Source organism: Pipistrellus kuhlii, unplaced genomic scaffold (assembly GCF_014108245.1).
Source record: "Pipistrellus kuhlii isolate mPipKuh1 unplaced genomic scaffold, mPipKuh1.p scaffold_m20_p_6, whole genome shotgun sequence".
In the NCBI taxonomy this organism is placed as follows: Eukaryota; Metazoa; Chordata; class Mammalia; order Chiroptera; family Vespertilionidae; genus Pipistrellus; species Pipistrellus kuhlii.
Genome location: NW_023425562.1, coordinates 62,416,917 through 62,441,435, shown reverse-complemented (window position 1 = coordinate 62,441,435; position 24,519 = coordinate 62,416,917). Strand labels below are relative to the sequence as shown.

The window sequence follows — 24,519 nt, the reverse complement described above, 5'->3', positions numbered from 1 at the left end:
TCTGTGGCACATTTCATTCTCTAAGCTTCCCATGGAATCAGGCTGTGGCTAACTTTCTCTTCTTCAGGTTCTCTCCCTTTTTTATTCTGTTTCCCTTGTGCCCTTAGAAACTTTTCCTGGGAGCACTCCCTCAATAAAGCACTTACATAAGAGTCCTCTATCCAGGGCTCTGTTTTTTGGGAGCTCTTCCTAAGGCACTGTTTTGATTATCTAACTATTTAGATTTTAGGATAAATTGTTCGGCTTTGGAGAAAAGAAAAATAAACATTTGTTCTTCTATCCACTAGAATCACTGTGACTGGAGTTAGTAACATGTTCTATATCAAATGAGTACTATTTTTTCTCTCTGATTATATAAACTAGATAAAGAACATGTCTACATGTTTAAATCACTTCACCTGATAGTCTGAAAGTGAATCTGCTTCAAGGAACTTTCATTCTTCTAATTGTCTGGTTCTGGATCATCATCCCTGTGCTGCCTTTTTGTTTTTTTTTTCTTTTTTCTTTTTTTTTTTTTTTTTTTTTTCCCTTACCTTGCAACATGTGGCTGATAGAAAGTTAAAAACAAATCATTTATTGAGCACAAACTATATGGAGGCACCAAACTAGAAGCCTTACTGAAATATTACTCCATTTCAGTCTCACAGTAGCTTATTAAGGAGCATATTATTATTTCTATAGATGATGAAATTGAGACTCAGACACAATTTGTAGCTGATCCATGGACATACTGCTAGTAAATGGCAGGGTGAGGATTCAAATCAAGATCTGCTGAATGCAAAAACCACACTCTTATCCAATTCACCAAAGTGTTCATTTAAAGATAAGGACATGGTGCTGAAACCAGTTTGGCTCAGTGGATAGAGCGTCGGCTATTGGACTGAAGGGTCCTGGGTTCGATTCCGGTCAGGGGCATGTGCCTTGGTTGCGGGCACATCCCCGGTGTGGGATGTGCAAGAGGCAACTGATCGATGATTCTCTCTCATCGATGTTTCTGACCCTCTATCCCTCTCCCTTCCTCTCTATAAAAAAATCAATAAAATATATTAAAAAAATAAATAAAGATAAGGATATGTTTAGAGGAGAGTATTTCCTTTTTGAGTTTAACTCTGTATATACATTTCTGTAATACACCTTGTTGGTGCCCCTTTTCCCATACTATGTACTTATCCCCAGCTTCTGTATGCTTTCCAGCCAATAATTCCCATGATGATGACCCACCAATTCAATTCATTGGGTAGCCCTGGAGCACTGGCATAGCCTTACCAGTACCCCTATAGCTTGTAGCTATTAACTGATGCAGGAATCCAGACGCCCAGTGCCTTTGCCTGTGCTCTGCAGCTTCCCAAGGAGGCTTCATAGGAAAGCTCACCCTTGTTTAGTTTCTTTCACTTCCCTGTCTTGCTTCAACCTTATTCCTCATTGTTCTCCCTGGGAGCATTTCCTTAACAAAATCCTTGCTCCTGAATTCTTGGCTCAACCTCTCCTTCTGAGAGACTCTTAACTAAGTCAAGATATATAAAGTGGGGAAAGAGGCAAATGCTAATAAAATCACTTTAGTATTTTAGACTTCTGAGTCAAGTTGTATTTTTTTTAAATTCTTGTTTATTACAAAGTAATACATGTTCACTGTAAAAAGAAAATATGGATAAACCAAACAAGACAATAAAACTCAATGCATAATTCTAAGGCCCCCTCAAAATTACTATTTATGTGTGTTGCATATTTACAAATCTGAGATTACTATATATATATTATTATTATTATTTATTTAAAAATATATTTTATTAATTTTTTTTTTTCAGAAAGGGAGAGGAATAGAGAGCCAGAAACATCGATGAGAGAATATGCACTTTAGAATGATCCCACCAAAATGGTAACATACACTGAATCTGTTCAGTCATTGCTTCAGGCTGCTTTCACAAGGCTCTCATGCCTACATCCTTTGACCCCTACTGTACAAGTTTAAGTGTCAGAGGCAGCCTTCCAGCATCTGAAATCAGGCCTGAGAATGCTACCATCCCACAGCAGAGGAGAAATGGGTGAAGTGCTAACAGTGTCTGCCACAGGTGTCAAAGTTTAGTTACCTCATACACATACGATGATGCTTGAGAAACAAACACTTTCCTTAATGGACTAAAAGCTCCCCTTCCCCAATATTAAACTGTTTTAATCAATTTCCATAATTCTATCTTTAGCAAACATAATGGTGTACATTTGGTAAATTTTTTGACAATAATGTTATATTTATAACCAAAATGCCATTTATTCCACTACAGTCTTAAAGAAGATTGGGGGATTTGTCCAGAATGACATGTAATTCATTGCAAAATAAAACACACCTTCTCTAGACAGCTCAGAATATTTATAGTTGTTAAAGCCAAAACAAATGTTTGGTTACAAATACTTAATTTGTGGATTGCTTTGATGGAAATATCTACCTTCTTCAAAGTTTGGTCCCTGGACCTAGAAATGCTTAACCCAATATGCAACCTCTGTGATTTAGATCTTGAAAGCAGCTTCCAATGCATGAGCTTTCTCTGTAATGTTCTTCTGAAAGGGCATCATGAAGTCTTCAAAGTCCACCTCATATGTGAACCTCTCCCTCTGCAGCTCCCTCTTCCTGACCAGCTCTGCCGTTGTGGCTTCAGGACTCCAGGTCTTAAGGGAAAAATCACCGCCAGAGCAGGTATGAGTATGACAGCCACAACATGCTAAATCCAGATAACTTTTAGTATAGTTAATTTAAAACTATCAAATTTACTTCTAAATCTATTTGAACTTGTCTTTTACTCTTATATGACATCAGTGGTTAGATGGATATCACTATTTTTTGTGCTATTTGGACAACTGAAATGCTCTTTAAATATATATTTTATTGATTTTTTACAGAGAGGGGGAGAGAGGGAGAGATAGTTAGAATCATTGATGAGAGAGAAACATCGACCAGCTGCCTCTTGCACACTGGGGATGTGCCCGCAACCAAGGTACATGCCCTTGACTGGAATCGAACCTGGGACCTTTCAATCCGCAGGCCGATGCTCTGTCCAGTGAGCCAAACTGGTTTCGGCAAAAGTGAAATACTCTTTAGTTACCTCTCTAATGATTTTTGGGCCAGCTGCTGTTCATTTTTAGGATGTGAAAACAAGAAATCAATAGAATTAGAAGATCATTTGGGTTGGCTACCATTATGTCTTATAGGGAAATCACTATTATTTTCATAGTAGAAGGCAGAGGGAGCTGGTGGTCTTTTTTTTTCAGCATGGCTTGATAGGTATTTGCAAGACTACTCTTATTCTCCAAAAATGTCTCTACCTGTTTAATTGTAGATGTTTTAGGAAGCTACTTAATAAATCTACTCCTAATAATTAAGAGTTGATAGTGTTGAGTACAAAGAAGAGTTAGGTCTAAGGTACCAAGAAAAAGTATCTATAGCACTTGGTGACTAAATTACAATAGGGAATGATATTGACCAAAGAAGACTTTAATCTTCCAAGAAAAATGAAAATGTCAATATAGAAATTGTAATAGAGAAAATGAGATACTGGGAGCTAAACAAATTGGACTTACTGAATCGGCAAAAGGATACCTTCAAATAGTAACTATGAAAAATAACCTTTGGATATTTGTTTTTGTGTTCTGCATAAAAAGTCTTTGAAAAATAACATTATTAGTTTATACCACTTTATGAAAAATCTAAAATACTTACCCTCCGTGGAGTAAATGTGATATTTACTTTCTTGGTATAACCACTAGTAATCAATGAATTGAGATGAACCACATTATCCTTACGCATTTTCTTTTCCTCCAATATGGTTGGTACAGTATAAACTGATGAAAGTGGTTCCTGGAAACAAGACAAAAAACAAAAAACAAAAACAAAAAACAAACAACTATTAGTTCCATAAACCTATATACACTCTAATATTATTTATTGTTCTACATCTCATTCTGAATCTAGAAAAAATAATAACTACTGCATAAATGATAACTTGAAATGAAGGAGAATATTATTTTAACTTTGGGTAGAGAGAGATGATTTGTCTTAAGTCTACTAAATTAGTAGTATCAGTGGCAGATTTCATAAGTCTTCAAGATACCCATCCTTGACCTGTGGCCATTCATTAATCAGAAGGATGCATTCTTACTGAAATGATATCGGTGTACATAGTAGGAGCTTTAGCTGATTGATCCTCTTTCACCTCTGGCAATCCTTGTTCTTGTCATCTATGTTTGTTATTCTCTACTGCCTGCCTATGATCCCTCCATCCCACCCACTTCTACCACCTATATTTGGTAACAATAAAGTGTTTCCTTCTTAAATGCCATTCCTCTTTCCATTTGATAACAAAGCTTTTCCTTCTTAAATTTAATTTTTTTGTCATGTGTTTGCAAGAATCTCCAGGGATCCTTCTGCTTCCCTAAAAGAAGTTTCTAGTCTAGAAATGCACTTAAAGCTTTCTTCCTCATGACAAAGCCTGATATCCCAGAAATCCCTGTAGGCAACAACCTCAACCTTCTCCGGTAGTTCAGAAGCAACTATACCACTCCAGATGAGCAGGAGCAATCAGTGTGGAGTTTTAAGCCTTCTAGAGTTTTACTGTGTGATATCCAAGTTATAAGTGTCCCCATATCCCAGGACTCAGCAGTAACCATTAAAATTCCTTAGGTAGGCATGGTTTAAAATGAGTAATGAAAGAATATAAGACTAAATTGAAGAAAAATTATGCTTTATTTCATTCCTCATAAGGGTTATCCTCCTTCCTTTTTGGGCTATCTCATAAAATCTGTATAATTTAGGACTAAATATCTATCTATATATATAAAAGCCTAATATGCAAAGTGTCCCCTTGAGAGTTCAATGAACTGGGAGTTCAATTGCTCGCTATCATGTATACTAATCACCAGGGGGAAGTGTGGAATGAAGGAAGGCCCAGGTTGGCAGCCAGCAGCCATTAGGAACCCTACCTGTGCATGAATTTTGTGTACTGGGTCTCCAGTATCTATATCTATATCTAATCTATATCTATATCTATATCCATATCCACATATATTATATAAATATGCACATATCCATTATCAGTTCTTTTTTCAACATTCTAATTGTATTTGACTAAATCAATATGTTTTTTTTTTGTGTGGATTCTATTTGCAACAAATGCTTCTTAAACTTTTCAGTAATAAGAATTTCCTTGCTAGATATTTCTTTAAAAGTATTGCAAAATAGTGCTGAAAATATAGTTTGTCTATTATTTGGCCCATGTTGTGTAACAATATGTAAACAGTGCCACTGCCCCATTCCCCAAGTTTTTAAGGCATTCTAGTTACTAATGAGTAATCATTGCTTTTCTTACCTCTTCTTTCTTAATTTCAGGGCCTTCAGTTTTAATTTTAATAGATGGCTTGGATTTCAAAAGTTTTTGGTTGTCTGTTGGTTTTGGCAAGTTATCTAGCTTTTCTTTAATCAAACCAATTATTCTATAGTCAGCATATGCCTTTGCAACATCCATGGGAGTGTGCCCTGTTTAAAATAGAATTCAGAGCTATAATAAACAGGTTAATAATAAGTCATGTAGAAAAAAATCTTATCTCAGCACAGCAGCCCTAGTATGGGCTCGTAAGGGTGTTTCTAAAGCAAATAGTATGTGTAAGATCAGAGAGCTAGATCAAATATTCTCAAAGGTGGGCTCAACTCTGAAATCTTATCATTACAATTCCATTTGTTTGCCAAACAATTTTTTGAGCATGTTTCCTAAAAGTTGATAGAAAACATTGGTAGTTTACATTTTGAATATATAATTGCTGGTTCTCATTCCAAGCTGTGACACATTTCTGTTGTCCTCCCCTTTCCCTGATGTAAGGAGATATATTCTAAAGGGTCTGGGGAAATTGATGCTCACAAGTGCTGAGATCATGTGGCTAGAATTTGTGACACCTGTAATGTACTTGGGCAGGCCTAGCACAATACTATCCATGACTCGAAGGCAGCTTGAAGCAGCCAGAGGTTTAATGTTCTCTGTTCAAAAATACTCTCTCTCTCTTTCTCTCTCTCTCTCTCTCTCTCTCTCTTTCTCTCTCTCTCTCTCTCTCTGTCTCCACTCTCTCTTCTTCTCTCTCTTAAATTAAAACATATATATATTTAAAAAGAAGTAATTGGCCCTAGCTGGTTTGGCTCAGTGGATGGAGCATCAGCTTGTAGACTGAAAGGTCCCAGGTTCCTTTCCAGTCAAGAGTGCATGCTTGGGTTGTGGGCTCAATCCTCAGTAGGGGTGTGCAAGAGGCAGCCAATCAATGATCCTCTCTCATCATTGATGTTTCTTTCTCTCTTCCCTCTCTCCTCTCTGGAATAATAATAATAAAAAGAATATATTCCACTATAAGAAAATGTTATCTCTAAGCAAGAATCTAAAATATTAAATCAAGTGAATTTTTAGTGTTCATTTGTGGTATTTATAAAACAGGCCTTCTGTTTACTTCCTAGGGAGAGCCTCAATTCAGAAATGACTTTGTCTAGCTTTAAAAGGAATCCAAATCCAGAGACTGTAAACTATGCCAATTATTAGAAAATGATAGTTAAACAGTGTGATAGTTCAAGATATGATTTGCACACTGGTGAAGTCCACAAACTAAAGGTTACTGGGCCACAATGAAATAACCACAGGAGTTAAGAGTAAGTACTTGGAAATTTTTATAGCAAATTAATAGAGGAGTCTTCTGTCATTTGAATCTTGTAAAAAATTTGCACTTGTATTTTGTGGGATTTTTTCCATTTCATTTTTCTAGTAAATCACTTTTTATTGTAGTTTGCAAAATTATCAATCCATGGGAGATTGCAACACAAAGAATTAGCCCTTTTAACACCAGTGATTTGCAAAGCACTTATGTCTGAGAGCCAGTTTGCAGATGACTGTTTCAGGGGAAAATGTGGTCCTACAAGAATAGAATCAAAAAGGGTTTGGAATCTACACTAATAAAAGAGAAATATGCAAATTGACTGTGCCTCTGCAACACCCACAACCCACTCCTACAAGCCAATCAGGAGTGAGTATGGAAATTAACCCAACTAAGATAGTTGCGGCCACAGAGCAAGCAGAAGGCTTGGGTTTCCCCAGCAATGGAAGAAGCCAAGCTTCCTGCCCACCCTGGCCGGCCCTGGCCAGCCCTGGCCTCCACTCAAGGCTACAAAGTTTCAATTATAGAAGATAAATAAATCCCAACAAATATGGCAGCAGCCACAGAGCTGGAGAGAGCAGGAGGCTTGGGTTGCCCCCGGCAATGGAGAAAGCCAAGCTTCCCTCCCACTCTGGCTGACCCTGGCCTCCATTCAAAGCTACAAAGTTTCAATTATATAAGATAAATAAATCCCAGATACCAAGGCCTCCACTTGGGTCACTGGTGGTCATTGCTGGCCTGCAAACCACTACAAGTCTCCACACCTCAAGAGAACCCTGCCCTGATTCGGGACACTCTTCAGGGCAAACCAGTCGGCCCCCACCTGTGCACCCAGCCTCTATCCTATCTAATAAAAGAGTAATATGCAATTTGACCATCACTCCAACACACAAGATGGCTGCCCCCATGTGGACACAAGATGGTCGCCACAAGATGGCCAGCAGGGGAGGGCAATTGGGAGGGATCAGGTCTGCAAGGGAGGGCAGTTGCAGATGATCAAGCCTGCAGGGGAAGGCAGTTAGGGGTGACCAGGCTGGCAGAGGAGGGAAGTTGGGAGAAACTGGGCCTGCAGGGAAGGGCAGTTGGGGGGACTCAGGCCTGCATGGGAGGGCAGTTAGGGGTTACCAGGCCTGCAGGGAGGGCAGTTAGGAGTAATCAGGCTGGCAGAGGAGCAGTTAGGTATCAATCAGGCTGGCAGGGGAGTGGTTAGGGGGTGATCAGGCCAGCATGCAGAAGTGGTTATGGGCAATCAGGAAGGCAGGCAGACAAGCAGTTGGGTGCCAGCAGTCTTGGATTGTGAGAGGGATGTCTGACTGCCCATTTAGGCCCAATACTACCAGGCAGTCAGACATCCCTGGAGGGGTCCTAGATTGGAGAGGTTGCAGGCTGGGCTGGGGGGCACTCCCCCCTACACCCCACCCCCCTTGCACAAATTTCATGTACCAGGCCTCTGGTTGAACATAAATTCTCCTTTTCTAACCCTAACCATCAATAATATGTACACATACCTTTTCTATTTTCCAGCTGGAATTTAGCACCAATATCAAGTAGGTATTTGACAGTATCCATTCTACAGCTCTCAATAGCTCTAAATAAAGGAGTTGAGTTGTTGATTGAAGGTGCATCTATCATGGCTCCAGATTGAACAAGAAGCTCAACAATGTCTTGTTGGCCTGCATGGCACGCAAAGTGAAGTGGAGTCCACAGAAAATTATCTGTCGCATTAACATTAGCCCTACAAGATAAGATAGAAGCACAAGCTAAAAACATGGGTTGTTCTAAGCACTGGAGGCTAAAAACGCTAAGTAAGACTTCATAGTTTTATAAACTTGTTCAACTGTAAACCAAGGAAGCTCTGAGTCAAGTTAAACTCTATGTTATAATTTTTCTTGACAAGTGTTCTGCATTATCAGACACTCTTAACTCTGTGTATACATATACATTTTGTTTAACTTTAAAAGGCAGTTAAGATCTTAGTGGTTATAATTTTGCAAAGGTTAAAATCAAGGAAAATTAAAAAACTGAATCCAATGAAGATAAAAGCTGACAGGAAATATGAGTTATATTATTCCATTTTGGGTCTATTTCTGCATTTATAGTAATAATAATGATACAATTTATCAAGTATGTAATTACTATGCCAGTAAGTGCTTTACATAACTAATTTTATCTTCAGTGAATTCTGTGAGCTAAGTCCCATTGGGGCCCCATTGTAAAAATGAGAAAACTGAGACACAAAAAGGTTAAGAAACTAACCACAGGTTATTTAGCAATGATAAAAGAAGGAATTAAACCCAAGTAATTGTTTTAGATTAAAAAGTTAAATGAATTTCAGAGGGAAGGTGGGGGTAGGGGGTTAGGAGTGGGTGAGAAGTGACCTACTGAAGATGTTGTATGAATATATGAATAACCCATGGACACAGACGATACATAGTGTGGTGAAGGCCTGGGGTCGGGAGCAGGGCAGGCTAGAAGGGGTCATTTGGGGTGGGGGGAGGGTACATATGTAATATTTCAATAAGAAATATTTAATTTTTAAAAAGCTAAATGAAAATATCATGCTTTGAGATTTTAAATACATTTATAAATGAACCAAGGGAAAGACTGCTTTTTTTTTTTTTTTTTTTTTCTGGAGAAGGGAATGAAAATGTTCTTAGTCATTATAGCCAACTTATTGGAATTTGCTGGGATTCCCCTACACACACACACACACACACACACACACACACACGAGGCAGATTAAAAAGTGACTCCACATAAAATGAATAGATTCTAGAGATCTGCTGTATAATATTGTGATTATAGTTAATAATACTATATTGGATAGTTAGTATTTGTTAAGAGGTTAGACCTCGTGTAATGTTCTTACCACAATAATTTTTTTAAAAGTTTAAAATAAAATGAAAAGCAACTCCACACCAACTTGATAAAGTTCTGACACTAAATTAACTTTTCTTGAAAGGCCAGTGATAGATACCCAATCAGAACGCTTCTTCTACCATCAGAGTGAAAACTTCTTGACTTTCACTTTGTGCATAGTTGTTATTTGTGCAAACCATCTTCATGTACACACACGCCTATGTTCCCATGAGCCTGGTTTCCCATATAACAGTAAGACCTACCTGCAGTCTAGGCTTCAGGTGCAGCACTTTCTTGTGCTATTAAAATTCTGCAGCTGATTGCATCTTAAGCTTTCCTATTACCTTCTTGAAACAGTAAGACTCGTGAAAATTTAAACCTCACCCAACCAAAAACATACCCTCTTTCAAGAAGAAACTTGACCACTTCTATGTTTCCACTTGCACAAGCAGTCATGAGCGGTGTTTTGTAGTAATTGTCCTTCATATCCACTGGTATGCCTGATTCAAACGCCTTTTTCAGAGAAGCTAGGTCTCCTGCCTTGGTGAGGAAGTTAATATTGGTAAATACCTTCCCGGAATCCTCAATGTACCAAGCGGAGTCGTCCTGAATGGGATGTTCTGGCGGGTGATCCCGATTAAACCGATCGCAATCCGTGACGTTCTTGTAGGTTTCAATCATGTAATAGGGAGGCCCACCATCACTCCGGCGTGGAAATGCATTGTCGGGGATGACGCAGACCGGAAGGGGTAAAACGAACTTGCCTTTCTTTCCCTTTTTGGCTACCCCTTTTTTCTTTTTCTTAGGCCCGTAGGATCCCAAGACATAAGTCTTGGTTAAGTATTTGGTCCCCTTAAAGAAATCGTTAATGTTGACCCCTGCTCCCCGGACTTTTTCCTGAAGTTGAGCGATGGAAGTCAGCTGCTCCGGGGTCACGAAGTCCTGCCTCTCCTCCAGCACGGTCACGAAGTCTTCCTTGCTGACTGACCCATCGCCCCTGTCCACATACGAGAAGACTTCCCGAAGTACAGCCTCGTTTTCTACGGACCAATCGTGAAGCCGAAGGGCCCAGAGTGGATTCGGATTTTTAGCTCCTGGCTTGGCCAGCTTAGTAGCCATTCTCTCTGCCCGCCGTATTTCTTTGCTTGCTGCTTTGAAGCCGTGCTCCTTAGCCACAGCCCTGGCCGTTTTATGTTCTAAGTTCTTCCATTTCAGGTCACATCCTAAAATGTGAAGCATCATTATTAGGAATGGTTCCGGTCACTGGCAGAGCTCTAACAAATGGCATTCATCTAACTGTTTTCCTAATTTCAAGTGCTTAGTCAAAAGTTTGTCCCCAAATTATCTATAATAATATGCTAATTAGACTAGATGTCCTTCTGGATGTCATTCTGAACGTCCTTCCAGAAGAAGTTGGCGGCTGGAGGGAAGCCCAGGTCCCAGGTGCCTAAGGGAAGCTGGTGGAAGGAAGGCATACTCTTGCACAAATTTCATGCATCAGGTCTCTAGTCTATAATAATAAAAGCATAATATGCTAATTAGACTGGCTGTTTTTTCGGGCGACCCTCTGGGGTTGCAAGGGAAGCCCAGGTCCCAGGTGCCGGAGGGAAGCCAGTGTCGGCAGCGGGGGAAGGGGCGGGGAGGGGGGTGGGAGGAAGGCCTACTCTTGCACACATTTCATGCATCAGGCCTCTAGTTCATATATAGAGATGAGCACATTTAGGCTCTTATAATTACAAAGTTAAGCTGTTTTTTATTTATTTTGCACTTTACTTTGGTGGCTTCTAAGGGAGATGTTTCCAATTTAGATGATCTGCCCCAAATGATTAAGACATTGATCTCTATCGACACTTCAAACAAGTACCATATTAGGATACTTGCTAAGGATTCTTCATGAAAAGAGTAAGGGTGACAACTAAGTTTGGAAAGCTGGATTTAGGCAGCTTATGTGGGCTCTTAGGCACTCAGAATAGTGAAGGACAGCTGTTTCTTTTGAATGATTATAACTATAAATCAGTATGCAATCTTAAATGATATTTTATCTGTATACTCTGTGAAATTAATGTCATTTATATAGATCTACTCTTTTTTAGTAAGGCCATGTGAACAACCTAACAGAGAAAAAAAGGAATTTGTTCATCAAGTCTAAAGGATTTCAGTATTATATTTGACTAAGTTATATATTAAAATTCATTTTCTTTTTTGGTTTCTTCCTTAAAATGATGAAACCAACATTACATAAATAAATATATTTTCTGAATGGATGGTGGGGGGGGGGGCTATTTATTGCTACCAGGAAGGCTATGTTGTCTATAATAAGTGTCTTGAGGCATTAAAAATCCATTATGTATATAAATGTCAGACAATGAAGTTCTTCCTAGTGTTTTGATTCTAGAAGACTCTTCTATTGCTTTGCCAAAATCACATAATTAAAAAATTGCTGCCCAATTAGTATCTCTAGCAACCAAATTGTATAGGCAGCTGCATGTAACATATAATAATAAAATTATATGTTACAATATAATTTTATTATTATATGTTAAGGGGTCTCAATAATAAAATTCCATAGCATAATAATTGCATAGTAATTCTGAGTATACTTTTTTTTTCCCTTTGAACATTTTTGCTTAGTGAAGGTGTCTGTGGTCTCAATAATAAAATTTCATAGCATAATAATAAAGGGGTCTCAATAATAAAATTCCATAGCATAATAATTGCATAGTAATTCTGAGTATACTTTTTTTTTCCCTTTGAACATTTTTGCTTAGTGAAGGTGTCTGTGGTTTATCTACCATCTCCCAAGCCACTCCTATATTCATGCCAGCCAATGGATCCAAGGATTATTAAAGTTGTTTAGCTTACTATTTTCTGTTCCCAGTTTTCTCCTAGTTAGAAACCTTTGTGTGGATAAAAGACTAAGACATCTCAGTTTAAAGATCTTAAGGTAGCCCAGCCACTGTAGTTGAGCATCAACCCATGAACTAAGTGGTCACTAGTGGATTCTCAGTCAGGGCAGAAGCCTGGGTTGGGGGCCTGAGGGAGAGCAGAGGGCATGCAGGAGGCATCCAATTGATGTTGATATTTATTTCTCATCAATGTTTGTCTCTCTTTCCCTCTCCCTTCCTCTGTTTCAAATAAATAAACAAACAAACCCATTCATCTGCCCTTCTCTCTCACCCTTCCACTTGAAGATTCACTGACCCTTTGTTCTGGCCTTCCCAAAGACGTTCCTTCCTCCTCTCCTCAGCACTCCTTTTAGAAAAAAAAACAAACCTGAAGGTATTTCCCCCCCTTTTTGATATGAGAGTCTCCTCCTTTATGATTAGTAACTAAAGATCCATTTTTTCCCTTTGTGACTTATGTTCCTCTGTGGTCAAGATACTCAACCTTAGGGGCTGGTGCTGTAGAACACCAGCAGCCAAGGCCCATGAAAGGGAAAAGTTTCCATGGGGTAGAACCACTCCAAACTCCCCTCTGCCCCTGGTGCTCATACTGCTTATGGGGACTTATAAATTGCTCCAGTGACAGGACCAGGGGCAAAAGAGGAGGGTACTGAGGAAGAATTCAGTTTAATGTGGAAAAAGAATTCAGCCTTTACGATGAAGTAGAGAAGAGACTAAACCGAGAGAGTTTACTCAGAAATGAGCATTTTATTGTTAATGGTTTCTTGCTGCTCTGGTGGACTTGGATATAAGATTTTCAAGGTAGAAATGTAACTGGTAACTCTGCTGCTATGGAATTCAGCCCCTCTCATAGGATCTAGTGACGTGGTTGTACTTCCAAACATGTTACAAAATTCAAAACTTTTTCAGATGTTTGGTTTTAAAACTATCGTCTAGTTTTATGATTCAGCCAAGAAGATAAATCTTTTCTGCATGGCTGGGGAAGACCTGTGGCCTGGCCCAAGCTCTGGCCCTTTGCTTTTTATGTGTGTGTGAATGAGAGAGTATATTTGGTGATGTTTGTCCTAATAAGAAAGCGAAGATATGTTAAAGTTGAAGAAGCTTGTCTCAATCTGGGCAGATGTTTAGTTTTTAGAAACATACTATATTAAAAAAGAAATGTCAGAATAAACTGCTGATTGAAACAGATTTAAAAACAGGACTGATGAAATGATTTATGAGGGCAAACATTGCATTTGATATGTTTTTCTTTGTTTGTTAAAAGTGTTTAGTATTTTGGAGGATGAAGAAGTAGTTGTTACACTATTAGTTACGCAGGCACATTAGTCTTATATGTAATACTAGAGGCCTGGTGCGTAGATTTGTGCACCAGAAGGGATCCCTTGGCCTGTTTTGGTGGGGATCAGGCTGAAACTGGCAGTCTGACATCCCCCAAGGGGTTCCAGATTGCTAGAGGGCACAGGTCAGGCCAAGGGACCCCACCAGTGCACAAATCAGTGCAGTGGGTCTCTAGTATGCATATAAGATCTTTGGTTAATCTTTTCCTGCCCTCCCCCATTCCCTCTTCCCTCCGAGATTCATTATTCTGTTCCATGTTCCTATGCCTGGGCATTGAACGTCTGCCCCCTGGTGGTCAGTGTGCATCATAGCTACAAGTCAAATGGTCACTTAGGCTTTTATATATGTAGATTAGTAACTATAGTATAGGATCTCTAGGTCCCAGTGACTTCTGAAATTTTGTGCCCTTGAAAAAAAAAAAAAAAAAAAGCACTTTTTTTGCTCTAATATAGAATTATAGGACTTTAAGTTTTGCCTATTTCTCAGAAACTGGAAAAAAAACAACAACCTACCATAAAGTTCAGCAGAATTATCTCTAACAAAGAATTAAAGTTTTTTAATGTATGTTCAATTAGCATGCAATTAATAACAAATTGATCCATTTCTTTAAATTTAGTTAATATTATCATTAGATTTATATTCCTAAATTAGCTAAGTTACTTAAAAGCTACAGGAAAAGCTAAAATAATAAATATTACTTACATTTCAAATTTTCCATGAATATTTTCACTTTATTCCATATTTCTCCCTAAAATATTTTCATCATAATTTCAAATCATCCAGAAGTTATCTTTGCACTGGACACAATAGAATATTTTTAATAAATTAAGAATTAAGATTAAAAGACATGGTTTCCCATGCTTGTCCTTGCTTAGATTGATGTTCACATATATTTTAAAAAAGAGTTTAATAACTATAAACATGTTATAATAATCTGTTGACTCATGATTAGATTTTGAACAATAACCTAAAAATATTTGGGAGAATGGGTTTTTATCACTTTTAAGACCAGATTCCAGAGTTAACAGAAAGTAGAGTAGAAAAAGAAATTCAATTTTCTTTCTACATACATGAGTGGGGTTGGGCTAATGAAAAACATAAGCAACTAACAAGTGACAGGCCCAAATTCCCTACTTATCTACAACATGGATAAACCATAAATACTTCAAGCATAAAACTGCTAGGTAAATTTTACCTCGCTGAGCTATATATTTACAGCAATCTGCAAAACCACCCATGGCAGCATAATGAAGTGGTGTGTTCCCAGCTATTCCAATCAGCCCCAAATCTCCATTATAGGCATAAAGAAGCTTCAATATCTGCAAAACAGATAGTGGACAATGTAGGGGAATAGGAATGTACATTTAGTGAATGAAGAGTGTTCCTAGACCTGTGCTATCCAATACTTTATGTTAGCCACATGTGGTTACTTAAAATGAAATAAAAATGAATTAAATAGAAAACAATCTTAAAAATACAGTTCCTTAGTTTCACTAGCCATGTTTAAAGTACTCAAAAGCCACAGGTGGCTACTGTATTGTACTCTATTATACAACACAGACATAGAACACTTTTATCGTTGCCAAAATTGCCTTCAAACAACATTGACGCAGGGGTGGGGAACCTTCTTTCTGCCAAGGGCCATTTGGATATTTATAACATTATTTAAAGGGCCATACAAAATTATCACTTAAAAATTAGCCTGCTATCTTTGGTCAAACACTTAATTAACTCACCCCTAATGCCTTGTCAGGGCCAGACCAAGTGATTTGACTGGCCAGATCTCCCCCACCCCTGGCTAGAGTTTAAGAAACTCTATACTCAGCTGAGAGACTAGCTTTTTGTAAACCTAAGCCATTTTAAAAAAGCATCAGACAATGATAAATATTATCAGAGGAGCAAATTCTTTACCAAATTTAACTTCTATTGTGATGCATATTTTTATTTCAGAAAAGAGACTCAATGAAAAAAACTAAGGGTAATTATGTTAAAACTCAGAGAAAATTGAGTAAAGAATTTTTTTTATGTAATTAAGAATTTAAAGGAAAAAAAAAAGGCCATCTTTGATTCCTTTTTTTTTTCTTTTTCTGCAATGTCACTGTATCTATGAGATAACTTTTGCTGATATGTCCAGATAATCAGAATAGAGTTTAAACTTTAGGTGAGTCATAAGATACACTCATAATCAGGGTGATAAGAGCATGTTGGCATTGTTTTCCCATAATTACATCATAATATACTTTGAAGATTTTAATATGTAATGGAGTGCATAAAATATAGTAGACCCAGTAGGCAAAACTTTTAAATTGTCATAGTTAAGAATACAGAGAAACACTACTAGTATTATGAATATATTAAGTTAGCAAGCAGATAAAATTGAAGAGCTATATGCTTTTTAAAATAATATTTGGTATAGAGTTTTAGAATTTTTCAAGGAAATCAAGATGGTAATGCAGGAAAAAAAATCTGCCTATTGTAAAATTTTTAGCAACAAATTTTAAAGTGAAGAATAGATTATTACCTCAAAATAGCCTCCTTTGGCAGCAAAATGTGCAGCTTGATGTCTCTCATTATCAAATGCATTCACTTCACCTCCTCTTTCCAATATCCCTCGAACTAGTTCTACCACTCCTTCTCTTGCTGCTTCCATTAAAGCCGTGCGACCTGTGGACTGGACATAAAGCAGATCAAATGCTGTATATATTAAATGACATCTCCTCTGTAAATATTATCTAAATCCATTTGACCTTAGAGTCACAGACATGCTGAGTTCTCTACATTTTCATTAGTTTCATGAAACAAAGAAGGAAAAAATGAAGCCAGTACAATGGGTGAATACCCAAAATGTAGAATTCTAAAGTCAGAGTATATGTTTTTGTAAGAAAAAATCAATTCTTGGAAAGATTGTAGAGCAAAAAGGGGGGAGAAGGGTGGGTAAGTATATGCTAAAATTAGATATTAAGAAAAAAATCCAATTTTTTACTCAAAATTGCAATTAAAACATAAGAGAATTCAATAAAATTAGTCAAATGAGGAGAGGGAGCAAAATGAATAAAAAACACAGCATAACTACATATTTTCTTTTCAAAAATATAAACTTTTATTGGGCATTAGTGATACCTTGTCTATTTTCTATAATGATCTTTTAACATTTATGCATAATAAATTCCAATTTTCCAAACGTAATTAGAAAAGAAGCTCTAGGATTATGGTAATATAAAGATCATGAAAGTATATAATCTTAAAGCATTTGTAATAGAAATGAACAGTCTATAAGCTAACAGAATAATTTTGCCATATCTAAATGCCAAAGTTACTCTGATAAGACTCTATAATTGAAAAAAAATGAATATTTATAATCACAGGAATAGTCATACTGAGTTGATAGCATTTGGATTGGCTCCTCTTTCCAAAAGTGTCAGGCACATTTCTTTAATATCATGTGCTACTTCACAGGCTTTAAGGAACACCGGTTTTCCATCATAGCTACAATTGTTGACATCTGCTCCATGTTCCAGGGCAATCAATGCACAGCGATAATGCCTCTTAGTAGGTAAAATGCAGTAAAACAAAACACCTGTAGAAAAATAGAATCCCCAAAGAATACTTATGAGTAGTTTCTATACATTTCAATCAGATAAAAAGGAAAAATGATCATTTTAAAATCCATAATTACCTAGTTAAAGTGATAGAGCAAAGGCATATCTGTCTTTGTTTTCCCTCTGAAATAAACTGAAACACCAAGATAGAGAAACCAAAAAAGAAACGCAACCTGCGATAGTCAGAAAACAGTCATGAGCAAGTGTGGCTTAGAGCCTTACCTTCTTCATATTCTGCAAAGTAGTTCAAAGAGAAAATACAGTGTAGGGGTAGAATGTGTCCCGCATGCTTCTAAGGATCCAATAAGTATTCTTTAATCATTTAAATGTTTGCTTATTCTTTAGAAACAATGTGCTGTAAGTCAAATATCAGTCTCTGGAAAATAGGATGTTAATGGCAGAGAAACTACTGTGGAATAAGCAAAGCAGTTTGGCAAGTGACAGTCAAACTGGGGGATGTGCAAGGTGAGTCAGGTACATTCATGTGGGGAAGATGAGACACTTGGTGCAGTGAGCACAGAATGGGTTCTTTAGAATCAAAGCAGTATAGGGCAGTACTAATGAGGGTATGTGTGAGACAAGATTTTATATTTCAAGTTTCATTTTCTACTTTTAAATATTCCTATGTAATTTGCCATTATCATTTTCTCAGACACTCAACTTCCAGAACCTCGACAGGTTTAATATTAATTAGAATGAGCTCAAATTTTAACCAAATGGCTGTTAATATTTGCTACAAATACTCACTTGACCTTGCTTCTAATTTCACCTTGATTAGTTTTAATTTTACAATTTTAGATTTTTATGCTATCCAATTTCTCTACCTGTTTTCCTTGTGATTTCTATCTCTTTTTCAAACTCAAAGAGGTAAACATGTTTCATTACAGTGTTCCTCAAAATGTATTCAACAAAACTCTAGGTAAATAGATGACATAGGAAAAACTATTTTATGGTCAACTATATATGGAAAATGTCACCATGTTTAGTCTATCTGACAAATGTGAAAATCAACATGCCTAAATATGTTTCATCCAATGTGTCTCCAATGAATTGGACAGTGAGACCAATGTTGCATATAGCACTTATCAACATCCTAGTGATTCAATGGTCTGTGAAACACACTTTGGAAAATGATGTTCAATAGAGATTTGAGAAGCTTCTGTTGCTTTCTTTAGGATATGACATTTTAAAATACAATTGACCCTGGAATGCACCTGAAGTTTATTTTATTATGTGGTGCCAGTAAGCAATTAAATATTTCTTCCTGTCTCTGTCCTCTCCTTTCTCTTAAGCAAGTGACTGTTTGGAGAGAGTTACAAAAACAGATTTTGTTCCTGTTAGAAAACATTAACATTATAAAACTGGATTCATTTCTTCACTGCAGGCTGATGATAATGGCTTTGTACTTGATGCAATTCTTTGGGACAAGTGATGAAATCTACCAATTTACATTAAGCCTAGTAGTAATTTTCTTAGTGATTTTTTTGAGAGATTATGTCAACTCTTGCTGGAACCCTGGGTGATCTGGGCAAGAAGCTCCAGGACGATGGTATTGAGATGGAATGAGGGAAGAGAACAATGTGGATGAGTGGGACTGTCTCAACTGAATAATCATAGAAATGCCATGTGTCAAGTTTGAAGTCAAATTATTTAAAATGACCCTAGAAAGTTGATTTTATGCCAAGAATCAACCTTTTTACATCAGACTATTAAGAAGAAACAAAATCCTTCTGAAGTTCTAAGTCTAGTACTACTCCAGGTTCTAAATTGTAAAAAAAGAATAAGAAATGCTCTCCCTTTTTTGATCTAAACAATATTTTATAATGAATGATTATGATGACATACCAATGTGTGTCATTTGAAAATTCTCCATTTAGAAAAACCACCTAACAGATTAATCTAATCCTAATTTCTTATATGAAAAAACTATCAGATCTGGTTTCCCTAAGATTTACCTACACCATTTTCAAATTATAAGGAGTTGGTATTCTTAGGTACAAGAGTAATTCACTTCTAAAGTTGGAAAGCAAAATCACTTCATTAATTTCTGGCTATAAAAAGGGTTGCATCTGCTAGATAGAATGTTGGAGTTTTTACCTTTTCCTTCGTTATCAACTATAGTCATATCCGCCTTTGCGTTGGCTAATATTTCCATGGACATTTCATGGCCCAGTTCTGCAGCCCTCATTGTTGGAGTACAGCCCATTCCGTCTTTCACATCAGGGTGGGCACCAAGACTAAGGAGAAAGCTGACCATATCAATGTCATTGGAGACCGAGGCTAAGTGCAGAGCACTCTGGCCATCAACAGGATCTGTGAAATTGATTAGTTCAGGGTAACCAAGTCTGGTCAGCTTCTCTATCTGCTTCTTGTCTTTGTTCCGAACACACTGAAGACATTTGTAGATTTGCAGGTTCTCAAGTCTCTTGTCTGTTAAAGCCATACTGGACCAACTTCTTGAAAATGCTTTTGTGGACCAAAACAAACACTAAAGCAGAAATAAACAGACAAAAAACAAAACAAAGCATGGAACTCAAAGTTAATTATGTCACCTTTATTTTGATTAAATGATAATATTTCAAAGCTTCTCCAAGAAGAGAGGCTGTTTCTTATTATGGAAATCATATATGGAAATATTATTATCATATTTATTGCAACTGATTTCATGGAAGTAGAAGTTACAAAATACAAAAACTTTCAAGTATAAAGTTAAAATATTTTAAAACTAATTTTCCATCATAATGTTTACTATGCTGTTTTCCTGTTATCTCATTTAATTTTCTCTCCTCGATGAAAACTTCCCATCTACCTATGAACAAGGTAAGGCTAATTAAATTGCCAAGGAAAGGATTTGAGCTCCCCACTATATAGTTCTGTACTAGCATGTCCCCCACAATGTAGAAACCATATGGGTTTTAGTAGTTAAAAAATGTGATAAAGAACATGTGATAAAGAACATGGTTCCCTAGAGACACACAGTTAAAGGAGAAACAAGTGGTCAACAGTACCACTCTTTGCCATAGGGAATGTAGATGAGGGAGCAGGTTTGTAGGAAGGAAAAGACAGTAGTACAGTTTCAGATTTTGTAGTAAGATTGAATCTTTCCACTCCAAATAAAAGGAACCCAGCTAACTGGCTTCTACCAAAATAAGGTTGGGGAAGGTTATTTTTGCTCATGCAAACCTGAACATTTAAGTGGTAGGTGACTTCTAGCACAACTGGGTCTCGGATGCAGCTGCTTCCATCTGGCTCAGTCTCTCCTGCAGACTCTCTGTGATGGCCCGAGCCCCACACCCTACTGCTTTCAACAAATGCATATGTCTATGGAAACCAATCTCCTCTCAAGATACTGAACATTACCTCATGCCAGAATGTTATCTCCAGACCACCTTTTAAAAACATTTCAATATCTTTCCATTAATATCAGAAAAAATACACACACTCTGTTAACCTATTCAGGTCCCTTCTCCAGACCCTCAGACCTCACTTCAGTCTCCCTTAACATAGTGATCTCCAGCTACACTGGCCTTCTTTCTATTTACAGAACAAAAGCTCATTCCTGGCTCTGGAACGTCTTGTTCCCTCAGCCTGGAGTGCTCTTTGCTCAGAATTTCCTTTGACTGGCACGTCTCACCATGAAAACTGATGCCACCATGTTACTTCATTCCTTGGGTTTATTTTCTTCATAATGAAATGAAACATTTCTCTATAGAACATTTCTATCCATGAGTAGATATAGATATATTCAATTTATATATTGTTTATCTTCCCCACTAGTTTGTAACCTCCATGCAACAGCAGCTTTATAATGACCACTAGAGGCCTGGTGAATGAAATTCATGCACTTGGGGGGAGGGGGGAGGTCCCTCTAGCAGTCCGGGAACCTTGGGGAAGGTCTGACTGCTGCAGAGGCAGGAGAGGCGCCTGCCACTGCTGCTGCACTCGCCAGCAGCACACTGACCACCAGGGAGCAGCTCATGCATTGAGTGTCTGTCCCTTGGTGGCACACTGACCACCAGGGAGCAGCTCATGCATTGAGTGTCTGTCCCTTGGTGGTCAGTGTGTGTCATAGCAACTGGTAGTTCTGCTGTCTGATCAATTTGCATATTAGCCTTTTAATACTATAGGCTTACTTTTACACCAGTCAGAACCTGACTCATATGAAGCATTCAACAAATGTTTGCTCAATAGATGACCAAAAGTTAGAAGACTGAGCAGTGGAAGGAATCAAAGACAATTCCTAGGTTTCTGGCTTGAGCAAATGGCTACCTGTACCTGCGGTGGGTAACTCAGGATGGGGTCCAGATTGGTTAGAGTGTGTAGCTGGTTAAGCTTTGAGCATGCTGAATTAGAATCCACAAGGCAATAGGATACATAATTCAGGAGAGAGATCTGAGCCTGGTCAATGTGGAATTATGAGATGGTTGCAGGGAAACATGAGACTGGGTGAGAGCAAAAAATGTGCTAATTTTGTAAAGTACTTTAGCAAAGTCTCTCAATAAAGGCTCGCTATGAATAATCAAACTTCCCTGGGTCTCAACTCACCCACACCCACACTGGGGTGTGTGTGTGTGTGTGTGTGTGTGTGTGTGTGTGTCTTTACTGTCATTTTCAGTTTTAAGTCTCAGTTTCTTCTGACCATCAACATCAAATGTGTGTTGTTGTCTTATCCTTCCTTTTTCCTCACTCTTCTGCCTGCTGTTTATTCTTTGTGCTTCTTCATCTCCTGCTGGGACACCAGCCACATGTGACCTTTAGCTTTAATGTCCTATTTGCTGTAACCCCTCTCTTCCCTTCTAATCTGTTCATAATGTGTGGTGGACAAGGAAACCAGGTAAGGAAGCCTGTTAGAACCGTGTGTATAAATAGGCTCCCAATAAGTCCTGAGCTGCCTCAGAAGTCATCTACTTGACTTCTGCTGCATGCGTGGTGACATTTATTTTAACTACTGTTTATAGCTGGTTTTATTATCAGCCAGATTCTAGTTAGGTGCAGTGTCATCATACTTTACGCCCTACACAGAATAAAATATGATGCTCCCCAATACAAACTTATTGATTGTACTAAATCAGTGGCCCCTCATTGGTGTGGACAAAAACTTCCAAATCAGTGACTTCATTGTTGTCTCTGACAGCTTCTCTGGGATGGGACAGCATGTGACATTATCTAATCAAACTACAAGGGTGAATTCAGCAATCTGTGGAATAGTTCTGTGGTTTGTGTCCTTTCCAGCTAAAGTCCCAAAATGCTGGCGAGATAACAATGCCCTATGTATGCACTGTCCTACACAGCCAACCAGTCACGACTGACCAAGAGCCTCACCCACTGGGGGAAATAAGAGAAGTCCTGCCCTCTAGTGCTGGGTTTCTTGTAAATTGTGTAGCATCTTTGATTCTAGGACAGTTGCCACATATATGCACACCTCAGCATGGCCTGGGGTACTTAGGCATACCTTCCTCTAACCATTTATGTGGCCAGTCACAGAAGAGTGGAACAAAACAGGACTTCTTCACTTGTGGTCCATGTTGGGTCTGAAAACCCTAAATATGAAAATCTGTGTGTATGTGGGAGGGGCGGGGTATGCAGGTGCATTTTTCTTCTGGGGGAGAGACTCATGGGGCTCATGAACTTCTCAGAGGAGTCTGTGAGATAAAGGTGTTTGTTAGAAAGAGGAATGGAGGGAGACAAGAGTGGAAAGAATGTATTGTAGGAGTGGCGGTGTGTGGAGGAATCTATTTTTGTGATCCGTCCTTCTCTGCATTATAATTTATACAAACTGGTTGGACGAACCTGGAACAGTTAACCTACAGAGTTTGTGCCTCAGTGTTTTCATCTGTGGGGTGGGAATAACTTCACGGGGATGCATGAAGAGGAAATGCGCTAATTTTGTAAGGTACTTAGCAAAGTCTCTCAATACAGGATCGCTATGAATAATCAAACTTCTCTGGGACTCAACTCACCCACACTCATACTGGTGTGTGTGTGTGTGTGTGTGTGTGTGTGTGTGTGTGTGTGTGTTTACTGTCCCGCTCAGTTTTAAGTCTCAGAAGAATCCAGAGGGGAGGGTGGGTAGAAACTAATTTCAAGGAGAAGGCCAGGTGGAAGGATCAGGATGCTAAGCTCACCTCTCAGTCGTGAGGGTGATCAGGAGCCTCTGATGTCCGGCCCCGTTGCGCCTCGGCCTGCGGGGGCGCACGGTGGACCCAGCTCTGGTTCTCTGGCGCCTCGCACCGGCCCCAGCCACGACCTGGGGCTCCCCGAGCCAGGCGAGGGCAGCCAGCGGGGAATGGTGTCCCTTCGGGCAGAGCAGGCAAGCAGGCGCGCGGGGCTGCAGGCAAGGGGGTGTGTGTGTCCATGGGCCCCGGGTCCGCCCAGCGCCAGCGCGCCACCTGGTGAGCGCAGGGGGCGGGGCGGGAGCCCCCCACAAGCGGTCAATTGTGAGCTTGGGCCACGCCAGGCGCCGTTGCCAGGGCAACCGCCCCGGTACGCGGCGGGGCGGGGCGGGGCGGGGCGGGGTTCGTCTCCGCCCACTCTCTGCTAATCCCTTAGTCCCGCCAGGTGGCAGGGTCCCTGCCAGGATGCCAGGATGCTGGAGGTGGGTCCAACATGCCAAACCTGGTGGACGCAGGGGTGGTGCGCCCAACGCTAAAGTCACTGGAGCCCTCCTTTCTTTCATCCTCTTCTCCCACGTCCCGACCTCATTAAAAAGTAATTTAATTACAAGAGGTCAACCAAAGGACTTGTGTGCATGCATATAAGTCTAATCAAAGGACACAGACACGGAGGGAGGGGGGTTAAGGGTGAGGGCATGAGTGGGAGAGATGGGGGAGATTATGGGCGGATAAGGACACATATGTAATACCGTAATCAATAAAGAGAGAAAAATGGAAAAAGTAAAAAATAAAATAATAATTTAATTAGAAACATAAAGGTCATATAGTAAAATTAAATAATAAAATGATCTAGAAAGTAAAGTTAAAGAGAAATGACAATAAATTAAATAATGAAATGAAAAGTAAATCTACTTGGCAGAGATGACTGCTGTAGATTCTTCTACATCTACCCAGACATGTTCTTTGCATACTCCAGGGTGCATATATGCTTTAAAATATTATATACAAATGGGAACAAATATATAAAATTTATAA

General features: G+C 38.7%; 1 protein-coding gene across 1 annotated transcript; it reads right to left on the bottom strand.

The window, feature by feature from the left end:
• Positions 1 to 1,847: 1,847 nt before the first annotated feature.
• On the bottom strand, positions 1,848 to 23,743 carry ANKEF1 (ankyrin repeat and EF-hand domain containing 1). Its single transcript, XM_036418346.2, has 10 exons — positions 23,497 to 23,743; positions 19,469 to 19,859; positions 17,150 to 17,349; positions 16,294 to 16,443; positions 14,968 to 15,091; positions 9,932 to 10,754; positions 8,181 to 8,407; positions 5,355 to 5,521; positions 3,710 to 3,847; positions 1,848 to 2,661 (listed from the first exon to the last, which is right to left on the bottom strand). The coding sequence occupies exons 2-10, from the start codon at positions 19,812 to 19,814 to the stop codon at positions 2,503 to 2,505; spliced, it is 2,334 nt and encodes a 777-aa protein (XP_036274239.1). The 5' UTR covers positions 19,815 to 19,859; positions 23,497 to 23,743; the 3' UTR covers positions 1,848 to 2,502.
• Between the last annotated feature and the right edge of the window lie 776 nt (positions 23,744 to 24,519).

What these genes read in the sequence shown, in the direction of transcription:
- ANKEF1 (XM_036418346.2), bottom strand. Translation starts at nt 19,814, where the DNA reads ATGGCTTTAACAGACAAGAGACTTGAGAACCTGCAAATCTACAAATGT. An exon ending in AGTTGATAACGAAGGAAAAG is followed by an intron (nt 17,350 to 19,468) that starts GTAAAAACTCCA and finishes ATTTTTCTACAG; the next exon opens with GTGTTTTGTTTTACTGCATT. An exon ending in CCAAAGGAGGCTATTTTGAG is followed by an intron (nt 15,092 to 16,293) that starts GTAATAATCTAT and finishes TCTGTTTTGCAG; the next exon opens with ATATTGAAGCTTCTTTATGC.